Genomic DNA, 13,613 nt, shown 5'->3' with positions numbered 1-13,613 from the left:
AATCCACTTCTTTCCCAATTTTAAGGAATTATTATCTTAAAACAAGCGCCTATATATTGCTGAAAAGTTACTTGTAAGTTAGTTTTGTCGTATTTCACGCTTACTAAGATATTTTCACTAAAAACTAGACCAAAAATACTTGGTAAGATTTTGTGTTTTTGCAGTGTAGAAGTTGATGCTGGTAACCGGAACATGTTTATTTGCACTTTAGGTAAACAAGCAATTGATCAATAACAATATATATGCAGATAAGCACGTGATCAGTATCAATAGATAATAAATCTGGTAGAATATTCAATAATTTCATTGAACTCTGATCCAGAACTGCACAGCATTCTGGGGATGTAGGCAGAGGAAAGGCTTTAGCCACTCTCACAGCTAGCATAGCAAAGGATAGTGGAATCGTGTTTTGAGTTATTTACAGATTCTGAAAGTACAGATTCTAATGATTCGAATAAAAGAAAACACATGGAAATCAAAAAAGTACTAATCACATTGTAGGACTATTTGTAATTTAGAAGCATAATGAAAGAAAAATAGACTTGAGTTGTTCTGGCAAAAACAGTAGGTAGTCAAGATGCTCTGGTCACCGCCTCTTCACCGTCATATCACACCGTGTTTTCGTTTTTTTTAGCTTGTTTTTATTGATGTCTTTGCTCAACACACTACTGGAAGCCGTTACAACTTACAGCAGATTAGAACTGTGGGACATAGGAACACAGTTTGGACTTCACACACCCACCAAGCTGGACTTTATTCCTCCAGAGCTGCTACGAACACCTGGGACTATGATCATTCCCCCCCTGCTGCCAAGGCGACGGAGGAGGCAGCGCAAACAAAAGAGGGGTAAGAGAGCCGGCGTGCGTGCTAGGCTACAAGCTAGCCCTCATAAACCGGCCCTCCCCAGCCTCTTCCTCGCCAATGCCAGGTCCCTCGGCAACAAAATCGACGAGATGCGACTCCGGATTACTTCTCGCCGGATGGACAGCTGTGTGACTGTTGTCACAGAGACCTGGCTGGAGGAAACATCCCGGACGCAGCGGTGGAGATAACGGGGCGCGCTCTGTTCCGGGCGGATCGGACTGCAGCTTCGGGTAAGGGCAGAGGCGGAGGTTTGGCATTGTATGTACACAATGCCTGGTGTACAGCCACACACTCTGTCGGCACATTCTGCTCTCCTGACTTGGAATATCTGGCGGTGAAATGCAGACCCTTCAAGTTGGTGAGAGAACTCTCGTCCATTGTGATCGTGGCCGTCTACATACCACCGAGGGCTAATGCTAAGCTAGCATTAGAGGAGCTGTACTGCCTGATCAGCGAGCAGATAACTCCAACCCGGAGGCGGCCGTGATTGTGGCGGGGGACTTCAATCACGTGGAACTGAAGGCTGTGTTTCCCAAATTCCACAAATCCATAAACTTTCCCACCAGAGACAATAACATTTTGGATCAGGTCTACTGCAATATCCCCGGAGCCTACAAGGCTGTAGCAGCTCCACATCTGGGCATGTCTGACCACATCTCAGTGGAGCTGATTCCTGTCTACAAGCCTCTGGCCTGCAGAACTAAGCCGACCACCAGAATAGTTCAGGTCTGGACTGAGGAGGCCTCCTCTGCACTTCAGGACTGCTTTGAGCATACAGACTGGAGTGTGTTCAGGGACGGCGCAGACTTGGAGGAATACTCATCGTCCGTTCTGTCCTATGTTCAGTTCTGCACCGACGCTGTCCTCCCTGTTAAGACCATAAAAGTGTTTCCAAACCAGAAACCATGGCTGGACAGCACAGTACGGGCCCTGCTGAAAGCCCGGGATGCTGCCTACAGGTCTGGAGACAGGTTGGCTTATAGCAGGGCCCGGTCGGAACTGAAAAAAGGTATTAAGCAGGCCAAGCTCCAGTACAAACAGCAGATTGAGGAACATTTCATCAACAACAACCCCCGAAGCATGTGGAGAGGCATAGAACCATGACGGACTACAAACACAGCACTCAGCTGACCAGCCGCGACCCCACCCTGCCTGACACCTTAAACAGTTTCTTTGCCCGCTTTGACACGGCGGGCAGCAGAGAAGCCGTACATTTACCCCAACTGGAAGAGCAGCACCAGCCCCTCGTCCTACAGAAGCATCAGGTGATGGCCACCTTGAGGAGGATCAACACCCACAAAGCTACAGGACCGGACAAGGTGTCAGGCCAGACGCTGAAAACCTGCGCCGACCAGCTGGCAGGAGTGTTTCTGGACATTTTCAATCTGTCCCTGCAGCTCGCCATGGTTCCTGAGTGTCTCAAGTCTTCCACCATCATCCCTGTACCGAAGAAGAGGTCCATCACCAGCCTGAACGATTACCGGCCCGTCGCTCTGACCCCGGTGATCATGAAGTGCTTTGAGAGGATTCTTCTGAGGTACATCAGAGACTTCATCCCCACAAACCTGGACAGCCTTCAGTTCGCCTACAGAGCGAACGGTCAACAGAGGATGCTGTCTCCATCCTCTGCACACAGCCCTGACCCATCTGCAGCATCCCAACACCTACGTGGGATGCTATTTGTAGACTTCAGCTCAGCATTTAACACCGTCATCCCAGACAAGCTGGTGCTGAAACTACTCGAGGTGGGGCTGCCCGCTTCACTGTGCCACTGGATCAGAGACTTCCTCACCAACAGGCCTCAGGTGGTGAGAATAAGTGGCTCAACATCGTCCCCACTGGTCCTCAACACAGGCACGCCGCAGGGCTGTGTGCTCAGCCCAGCTCTCTTCACCCTGTTTACACACGACTGCGTGGCCATCCACCCCACCAACACAGTCGTGAAGTACGTGGACGACACAACAGTAGTGGGTCTCATTTCAGACAACAACGAGACCCACTACAGAGAGGAGATTCTGCAGCTCACTCAGTGGTGTTCAGCCAACAACTTGGTGCTGAACACAGGGAAGACCAAGGAGGTCATTGTGGACTACAGAAGGTCCAGGAGGACGGATCACACTCCCCTTCTCATAGATGGAGAAGTGGTGGAACGTGTGGACAACATCAAGTTCCTGGGCCTCCACATCACGTCTGACCTCTCCTGGAACACAAACACCTCCCACCTGGTGAAGAAAGCACAACAAAGGCTCTTCTTCCTCAGGAAACTGAGACGGGCTGGACTTTCCTCACGGCTGCTCGTGAACTTTTACAGGGCGATGATCGAGAGCATCCTCTGCCTCAACATGACTGTGTGGTATGGCAGCTGCTGCACAGCATTGGAGAGGAAACAACTGACACGGGTGGTGAGAACAGCACAAGGCATTGTGGGATGCCCCCTCCCAGACCTGGACTCCATTTACACAGACCGGGTCAAGAAGAGAGCTGGATCCATAGCCATGGATTCCAGCCACCCGGGCCACAGACTGTTTGTGCCGCTGCCATCAGGCAAGCGGTACAGGAATATACGGACTACAACAAATAGACTGAGAAACAGTTTCTTCCCCACAGCCGTCAGAGCCATTACTCCCCGCCCCCCCCCCCCTCCCACACATATCATAACCTCGCAGTCACACATATATCCCCCACCCCCACACAGCCATATTGTTCTGCACTTTGCACTGTCACATCATCTGTACTTTGCCATAATTGGACCTGCTGCTACTTCTTTGGTGTGGTTGAGTGCCACACCAAAGAAGTGTGGCTAAATTGTATATAATACAATATATACAATTTAGTTGTATATATTGTTATTATTATTATTGTGTGTTTGCTTATTTTTACTGTATATATTTGACTTTTGCACGGGAAGCTGCAATGGAAATTTCGTTTGAATTCTGTTCAATGACAATAATGCTATCTAATCTAATATCGCATTCATCACAGTCTCAGACCGAGATCTGGGTGCCTGCAGCATGCTATGTATCATAATAGTGTTCAAAACCAAAACTCACCCTGTGAAACTTTCCACCCTGTTGAAACTTATTTTTAAACACAAATCCTTTGGTAAGCTAACTGTAGTGTTGCACTTTGACCTAACAGAACAGATATACCTAATATTTTGGCAGATGTCCATAATATATTTACACAGGAGATTTAGTTAATGTTACCAAACATTGCATATTTTTTTTGTACAATTACTGCCTCAGGCTAGGGAAATTACAAGTATTGGTACATGTATCACTTTACATGGATTAGTAAATGGTTCCAACACACCTTATCCTCTCCTATGCATTCAGTTTGGTAGTTTATTAGGTGCTCTTTAGTGTCAAATGGCAGATCACTAAACTGGTTCTGAGAAGATGGTGTTTGCCCCTCCACACTGACAAAACACCAGCAGCAGAGGGATCACTGCAAAGAGAAGAAAAACATTCTGATAAATGTAAAAACTTTCTTGATAAGCAATAGAAGAATGAAAAATCAACAGTGCAGTATACTCAACAATCCCCATTTGCTTAGATTTTGTGTGAAAACTAAAGGTTTTGAGTGCCACCGGCCCACTAATGGAGCAGCCCACCGGGAATTCTCCGGTACCCCCGTATGCCAGACCCTGTTGGGGTCTGAGCCTCTCTACTTAACTGCTGCCCCCAATGACCTGATCCCAGATCAAGTGGAATATCATTGGTTGATAATGAATATTTTTAGTCATATTGTGAAGCTTTTGTGTTGAACTTGCAATGACAGAGCTTTGCTATTTTTTTCTTGTAAAAACACTCAGCGTCTAATGAATAAATGTGACTTATGTCACAGTTCAGAAAATAACTTACCGTAACTGACTGTTGATATTATGAAATTTCAACCCCAAAGCAACAAGATGAGAATGAGCAAGTACGTTAAACAGCATTAGTAACTTCAACATCAAGTCTCTTTAAAAATATTTGATTTTGACTGGTCTAATTTTTTATACCAGATATGCGTCCGTCACTGTCATTTTTGAAGACAATTTTAGAAATCCTGACCTTTAGGAACCACTTCTGATGATGATTGAGTTTGATGCTCTAAACTCAGTCATCAAGGTTAAACTCTCGGTTCCCAGAAAAAGCCATCCCAGCAGGTTTTTTAGTGTTATTATTAATAAACTATTACTTTGACACCTTGTAAATCAGTCTATTCTTTATTTTGCAAAAGTATTAATTTATTTACTGTATTCCGTGAATCTGCCTGTTGCCTTGTATTTGTTCATGTAATATTAATTGTCTGATACAAAGAGGTCTATGTTAGTATTGAACCAAACTTACACATCAATAAGAACAAAGCTGTTACGATTGGACCAATGGCACGTCTAGAAAGTCAGATGAACGGGCTTCTCCCTCGATGCCTTTGATCTGCAGTCTTCTTTTCCCACACAGGTACAGACATCCACAGTAAACACCCGTTCCTCTTTGCAGGACAGACCCTGAGCATCTTTCACCTCTACTTGCAGTTCATATCTGCCAGGCCACAGTGCTTTGGCTGAATGAAGAGCAGCTGTTGTATCTGGAGACAAGAATGTCAAACAGTTTTTTTTCTTTTGATTTTCACACTTCTACCACCAAGTTCAATCACAAAGTCATGTGATTTCAACCTAAAACAGTAACCTACTTGGTAAGACAGGCTTTCAAACTATATTCTGGATCAGGACATGTTAAGACCTTCAAGACCTTCTGCCAAATATTAAGCATGATTTAGGCTAGTTTTGCAACAAGCAGAAATGAGCACTGTGCAATTATTGAGTTGACCATAATTTATAATGTTTTTCAAAATATTCAAGAGTTAAAGCAGCAGTATGTAACTTTTATTAGAAAAAAATATATTAAACTGTCACTATGTTGTGACAGTATGATATGAGACAAATCTTCGAAAAGATCAAACTCCTCCACTGAAAAACAGTATACTATATGTTTTATGTCTGCATTTTCTTGATGATTTGACACACATTTTGTGTTGATATTTTCAATTTTTTATTTTATTTTTATTTTTTACTTACCATTGATGACTTCTATTTCCCAATTGCCTCGAGTACCTTCTGGTATAATTTGAAAAGTGAATGGAGCAGCATTTGGACTGACATCTTCATCAAATGCAGTAACATACACAGTCTTCTTATCAGAGCATAGATTGGGTGTAAGTAGTGGTCAAAGTGGGACAGTGGTCATTGGAGTCAGTGACTTGAATGGCTATTGTTCCAGTGGCTGTCTTTGCTGGCATGTCTGTGGATGACAAGAGATTAGTGCAATATTACAAAGAAGAACTGATCACTGTTCAGGACTTGCTTTCAGGACAACATTTTGTACACAATGTGCCACTTTCTTTATAACAACTTAACATATGATGAACAAAGCAAATAGCATCAGTAATATGTTGAGAACTGACTGTGCTGTCCATCAACACAAGCAAGATCTAGGACTTCAGTGGACCTCTGCAACATAAGTACCAATGTAATTTTCAAGACACTTTTTTAAAATTTGCATAAAATGAAAGAAAATTCCACATAAAGGTAATTTATTTTTTAATGTATATTTTTACCAAGTAGATGCAATTACAGGAAATGACAAAGGCCTTTCTTTTGAAAGACACATTAAGGGAAAAATAATATTAGTCGATTTAGGAACCCAGACCCTTTACCCCCTTCCAGTAGCAGCACAGACAACTCATAGAGTTCAGTTAAAAACACAGTACAACAAAATGAACAGGCACAAGCATTGTGTTTTTGCTCTTTTTTGTGACACTGAAATGTTTAAAGAGTTTTATATCAGACAAGATGAAGAGTTAATACAAACTTGTCATTCATGTCTCTCTCTTATTGTGTCATGAACCCTGACCTTAGCTGTGACACGCAAGATCTACAGAGGCACATGTAGATCTTAGATTTGGCTTCTTATGTGACTTCCTGGATTCTGTGATTTTGGTAGGGTAGCCATAAGTTTCACATTTGTGCCATTATTTCTCCATTACAGATAATGACATTTTTTTTTGGGTGCCTTTATTTACCAGATAAATTACCGTAAATGTTTGAGCCAGTTCTCATTTAAAAACATGACCTGAACACAACATTATGACTCACTGAAAGTCTTAAATAGGGATGAGATTCCCGTATGTGTGACGCACATTACTTTCAGACAAATAAATTGAAAGATTTGAAGGGGTGTGCATAAGACTGACATGACATAACACCTGTCATGAACATGAAGGAATCCTCATGAATATTTGTGACTGTTAGTGTTATTCAAAAAATAATGACACATTTAATGCAAAGTTGACATTGTTTAAAATATGTTTGTTATAACAACTTGACATTAACCAAAACCAAAATGTCTTTGTAATGACATGACATTAACTAAGAAATCATAATCTGTCATAAATATGTTATTAACATGTATTAATTAGCAAACTTTAATAAGTTATGTAATTTAATATGTTAATACGAAATTACTCTGTCATTTGCTGTTAGTCTTAACTTTCTTCATCTAGTTAATCCTACAGTATTCTAGCAGGATGTCTACAAAGCACTTGCATTTGAAACATGACTTTTAAGCATTTGTTTTGAGTAGTCCAATAAACATCTTCACCAGTGAGAGGGAGAAGTGCACCAACTGGAATGCAGGCTGCTGAAAATATGCTAAAGTAGAAGCCTTACCTACCTAACACAAGTTACAACAGCCAAACCTAATGTGTAAAAGGAAGCAGAAGTAATTGATATTTGGGTATGCTTCTAATTACGTTTAGATTTTCTTTTAGAAGAAAATATTGACTATATTCTTTTTCTAGGTGAAGTTAGTTTAGAGCAAGTTAAGCTAAAGCTAGCTTGCTCTAAGTTAATATTAGCTAAATTTTCAAACTCTATTACTGTAAGGTCCTTAATCTTAAGTGTATTTTAAAGGCAGGCAAATAGAATTTTAATCTAGCAAATTATAAGTTACTACATTAGTCACCTTTACCCTTTGTGTGTTTTATGGAGCAACTTGGCTAATGTGAGATGGTGCTTGTGTTCTTTGCTTTGTCAACTTTAATCACAAGACTCGTTTTAGCCTAAGGACACATGGTGTGGGGGGGACAAAGGACCAGTGTTAATTTTGTTAGCAATGACGATGACTAAAATTATTTTGTTGACGAGCCTTTTTTTCATGACAATGAGACGATGATGAAAATTTCATGGCTTTTTGATGACTAAAACTTGACAAAATGTCTGAGTTTTCGTTGACTAGACAAAAACTAGACAAAAATGTTAGTGGGCAGTCTGTCAGACATCCACCATTTCTTCATATTGTGCTCAGTAATCTGTCAGTAATTCTGCTCCATCCTGTTTGGTCATGTTCAAGACCTGAATGACTTTAATCATTAATTCACCATAGTGGACGCAGTGAGTTGTAAGGAGGGGCCCCACCCTCAATCATTAAACAAATCCATATCAGCTGAAATGTTCATATTCAATAAGTATTTATGTTTATACAGCTTGGTAGTTGGAAAATATGCATAAAAATACTGATATGGTCAAAACTAAAACTTACCTAATTGTGCACACAGCATTTAAGATGATAAAAATATTTCATCGTTGAAAGCAGATCAGAAAATGAAGTTACATTTGTTTTTGTGTGTATTGCATATTCAGACAATAATGCTATGCCATAACTAGTTAATATCAGGGTGTATAACCCTATATATAATTCATTTTGTGTTAATTCCAGTGAATTGATCAAAAGGTTTCTCAATTTTACATAATTTTGTTGACTAAATTGACAGTAGAGTTAGTCGACTAAAATGTTATTGTTGGGGTTGACCGATTGCAGTTTTCTGGCCAATCGCAGATTACTAATTTTTTAAAAAGCTTAACCTGCCGATTCTGATTTTTAGCCGATACCAATTTTTTTGGTCTATACTGTTGCACAATATAGTAAGAAAGTTGTTGAGTTGATAACAGTTGGGTAACTATTGTTAATTATAAATGTGCAGACATAACTTGGTGGGCCAGTCTATCAGTCAAACCTTTCTCACCGGAGGTTGACCTTTGCCAAGCTAGATAATATTGGCTTCACATGTAAAAATTGGGCGATCACCGATCTCCCAAAATTAAAGAAATCGGCTGATCGATAAATCGGTCCACCCCTATTTATTACAATTAGTTGACTAAAGCTGGACTAAGACTAAAACAACTCTGATGACCACGACTTAAGCTGTCAAAATTAACTGTAAAATACGCTATTAAAGACATGCTACAGGAGTGGAGGATGCTATCAAGCACCAGCCACAATCACATTTTTTTTTAAAGGTTTTATTGGCTCTAGTGGCCTTTATTTGATAGTTACTTGACAGGAAAGTGGGTAATGAGAGAAGGGGGAAGACATGAGGCAAAGGTCGCCAGGCCGGGAATCGAACCTGCGACAGCCGCAAGGAGGACTAAGACCTCCTTATGTGGGTTGTGCTTAACCCCTGCGCCACCACAGCACATCCCACACAATCACATTTTTGAACACCTTCAAAGAGTTGCTTCCAGTAAACAAACACTATGAACAGATCTAACATGTCTATTGAGATAATAATAACCGTCACAGAGACTATTTGTTCTGGTAGTACGGGCATTATGGAACGAGTTGTCAGGATATGCTCCTGAGCATATCCATATGTCAGGAACTTATCAAATGCCTAACTAGAGCGGCATTGGTATAATGTGGTTTGATGCATTGTGGCGCTGTAAAAACAAACAAACAAACAAAAGTGTGCTGTGTGACCATCCCATTAATGCACCGTGCAACTGAGGAACATATCCATAACTTTATCAGTACAGATTATGTATGTGGACCAGCGCCTGTGAACGCACAAACCACAAATAACTCTTTGTTCACTAAGATATATCATACTCACTGCACGCACAGTACACACCTCTGAAAGTTCAACTGTACATTATAGTTGCAATTTGCGCAAGCAGAGCAGGCGGTGTGGCGACTTTTAAACTTGACTTTGCTTAGCCTGGCGGGGGAAGCGGTCAAGTAAAGCCTGGCGGCCCACTAGGCTTTTAATACACTGGGGGAAACCGTGGAATTATTATAAATTTACACAAGCAAGGTTGGTTTATCAAATGTTATGCAGACTTAATTTTCTAAATAAATGAAACCGTAATCAGAAAACTGATTACTTTTGAAAGAAACAAAATGAAGGAAATCTGTAAGGGAGGAGATTATTTCCAAAATACTATGTTAGGTAAATGTATCATAAAAATGAATACAGTCATTTTGATAATATTTACCTTTTGATATTGCCAAAATTTTGGCAATATAGGTACCATTCACTAAGAAGGGTGACTCTCGGTCTGGTTGTTTGTTGAGTTTAATTTCCGCTGTCTGTTCATCAACAGTAAACCAGTTATCTGGATCATAAGCTTTGGCATAGCTGTAAGAAAATGAACAACAAAACAAGAAAATGAACACAGTTTTTTCAACAAGTTTGCTTCTTGATTAGAAAAGCATGGTTTAGAATAACAGTGAGATAATGTTTGCACTTTCTTGCAAGGTCTAATTGAGTTTCTGTGATACACTAACACGGCAGCACTTCCAAACTCAGCTTGTTTGAATCAAGTCAATTTCACAAGAAGCGACCTTGAGGCTTTACTGAATCTCATGAATATGTTAATATGATTAAGTTTTGCTCTGGAAGCCATGACGTTTTATAAAAAAAACATAAGACTGTAGATCTAAACTTTAAACAGTCAGTCTGGAGTTTCAAAGCTGTAGAAACCCCTTCATTTCCCAATTACCATCAAAATACTAAGTTTCAGATGTTTTGTCATAACAGGCCTTCTCCTGTCACAAGCTATGCAGCCATAGAAGTTATAATCAGATATATCTAAGAATGAACAAGGTAATAGGCTGGTTTTACTGATTACATGTTTACAGTTAAGTAAAACAAGAATGAATGGACAAATATCTAAAATATGTTTGTTAAAGGCTGTTTGCTACAAGGTTCTGACTGACATCACATTTCGCCACTCAACTGCTTACACAGTCAGTAATGTCTGAAAGCAGGAAATTTGTCCTGCCTTTAATTACAATCAGTTCTTGGTTTAACTGGTAAAATAAATTTAACTGGTTTCAATGGTAGTATTACAGTGACGGATAAATTGACTAACCTGACATCATCAGCTACTTTTCCAGTATCTGGATCAACTGCTGGGAACGAAGTAATCACACCGTCTGCTGGTGCCTCATTTGGATCCTCAGATACAGGTACTTTCTTGGTGTCGGGTCTAAATGCTGGACCCTCTGGCACATTATTTACAGCTATTTTTATAGGATAGCTTTTTCCTGGTGCTTTTGGCTTAGGCTTGGATCCTGGTCTTGGCCCTGGCTTGAGACCGGGTTTAATACCTGGCTTAAGCCCCACACCAACTCCAGGTCCAACAGCAGGCTTAAGTCCAACTCCAGGCCCAGCTCCTCCCTGTGGTTTAAGTCCTGCATCCAGTCCTGCATCCAGTCCTGCATCCAGACCTGCATCCAGACCTACATCCAGACCTACATCCAGTCCTGCATCCAGACCTGCATCTACACCTAGATCAGCATCCAAGCCCACATCTAGCCCGAGGTCTACTCCTAAATCCACACCAGCTCCAACTCCGACTCCAGCTCCGGCTCCGGCTCCGGCTCCGGCTCCAGCAGCTGCTCCAGCAGCCAGAGGACCCCCCTCTCCAACCTGAACATCCACATCCATTTTTATTGGGCCACCTTCTACAAAAGGAGCTACATTTTCAATGATAAGGCCCAGCTCAAGATTCTGTACTTCTTCAAAATCCACTGGCTAATTGGTGGAGATGTTGGAGAAATAGGTTTAAGAAAAAGTGAGCAGAAAAAAACGAGAGGAACAAATATGTATGAGACCAATTCAAAAACATCACATACTTACTACACTAATTAAAATCCTGACAAACAGGTAGAGAAAAAATACCTTGATCAGCTTTAGGATACCCTCGTTGGTTTCTTTGTCCGTTTCAATGGAAAACAGGTTATCCTCATTTCCTTGGGCAATGGTAAATACAGTCAGCCAGTTCTTTGTGTGTGGAAGGTCTTTGTCCAAAGCTTTGATTCTCATCACAACAACATCAGCAACATTTTCATCCACAGAGCCGGCGTACTGCCAAACAACCACAACATTGTTATGAAGAAGTTTGGTTGAATCTATTATTGAGACAACAAATTAATTCTTATAAAACACATCTAAAACAAACAGGATTGACCAAATGATGCACAACAAATCCCAAAGCAATGACTTTAAAATCATTTACAAAACATAATAAAGAAGATTAATATAAACATGATACGAATAGATACACTTCTTTAAAAGCTAGAACTATGAACCAAAATAAATTGTATTTATTTTTATATATATATATATATATACAGTACAGACCAAAAGTTTGGACACACCTTTTAATTCAATGAGTTTCCTTTATTTTCATAACTATTGACATTGTAGATTCACACTGAAGGCATCAAAACTATGAATAATACATGTGGAAATATGCACTAAACAAAAAAATGTAAAACAACTGAAAATACCCCTTATATTCTAGTTTCTTCAAAGTAGCAACATTTTGCTGTGATTACTGCTTTGCACACACTCTGCATTTTCTTGATGAGCTTCAACAGGTAGTCACCTGAAATGGTTTTCACTTCATAGGTGTGCCCTGTCAGGTTAATAAGTGGGATTTCTTGCCTTATAAATAGTCATGAAAATAAAGAAAACCCATTGAATTAGAAGGTGTGTCCAAATTTTTGATCTGTGCTGTATATATATATGTATATATACATGTATCTATATGTATACATGTATATATCATGTATACATATAGATGATGTATACACATGTATCTATTTGCAGGGCAGCCTGCCTGCCCTGAATTTGCTGAATTTTTGCATTTTCCCATTCAAATGCTTGGAAGCGCAGCTGGTGAGGCAGCAGCGAGCCGAGCCTCTCCTTCGATTGCGCAACCGCTCGCTAACTGCACTGGCTGCCATTTCTATGGGAGCATGCGCCTCCTGTCTGCGTGTCGTCAACAAAATGGTTAAAAAACATTTAATGTATGAACTGATTTTCCATAATTTATATTCATACGTGTAGCTTGGCCAATACAGAGAGCGAGAAAAAGGTGGTTTTGAGTTGTACTTCAGCGTGTTTTCCCTTTGCTGTGGAGCATAGCACTAAAATATCTACATTTCCAAGTTTCATTGAGTTAACGGAATTATTCTACCATGACAGCACGGCTATGGATGGCATGTGAAAATATAGTCTTTTTGCCCTTCAATGTTGTCCGTATGCGCAGAATTTTCGTATGTAAACAATAACATGCATGGTTTTATATACAGTATATATATATATCAGGTGTTTTGCTGCCAATTCTGATACTGATCACATCAGGGCCGGTCCAAGCCTCCATGGGGCCCTAAGCAAAATGTGGTTTTGGGGCCCTCTAGTTCTGCTAACAATGTGGACCAGCTGCAATCAGCAGTCCGATCATTAGATCATTCACAAACCTACTATAAACTTATTGCATCTCTGGCAGTGCTGTTTACATTATGTACATGTATAATGTAGGATACATTTATTGGCCAACTGATTTATCGACCAGTTGATTTCTGAGTGCCGATTTCCTTAATTTTGGGGGATCATGATCAGCTGATACTTACATG

The 13,613-nt window shown here is 40.6% G+C and overlaps 1 protein-coding gene across 1 annotated transcript in view; it reads right to left on the bottom strand.

Moving 5' to 3' along the window:
* Positions 1-4,125: 4,125 nt before the first annotated feature.
* The window catches only part of LOC116726190 (desmoglein-2-like), a 29,281-nt gene continuing 19,793 nt past the window's right edge, over positions 4,126-13,613 (bottom strand). Inside the window, 10 exon segments of the mRNA XM_032572794.1 lie at positions 4,126-4,251; positions 4,253-4,311; positions 5,199-5,246; positions 5,249-5,272; positions 5,275-5,436; positions 5,927-6,059; positions 6,061-6,149; positions 10,181-10,323; positions 11,060-11,724; positions 11,872-12,057. Of these exon segments, the coding sequence (XP_032428685.1) occupies positions 4,141-4,251; positions 4,253-4,311; positions 5,199-5,246; positions 5,249-5,272; positions 5,275-5,436; positions 5,927-6,059; positions 6,061-6,149; positions 10,181-10,323; positions 11,060-11,724; positions 11,872-12,057 (1,620 nt within the window). The 3' untranslated portion in view covers positions 4,126-4,140.

Source organism: Xiphophorus hellerii, chromosome 9, assembly GCF_003331165.1.
Source record: "Xiphophorus hellerii strain 12219 chromosome 9, Xiphophorus_hellerii-4.1, whole genome shotgun sequence".
Classification (NCBI taxonomy): domain Eukaryota; kingdom Metazoa; phylum Chordata; class Actinopteri; order Cyprinodontiformes; family Poeciliidae; genus Xiphophorus; species Xiphophorus hellerii.
This window is presented reverse-complemented; position numbering and strand designations above follow the sequence as displayed.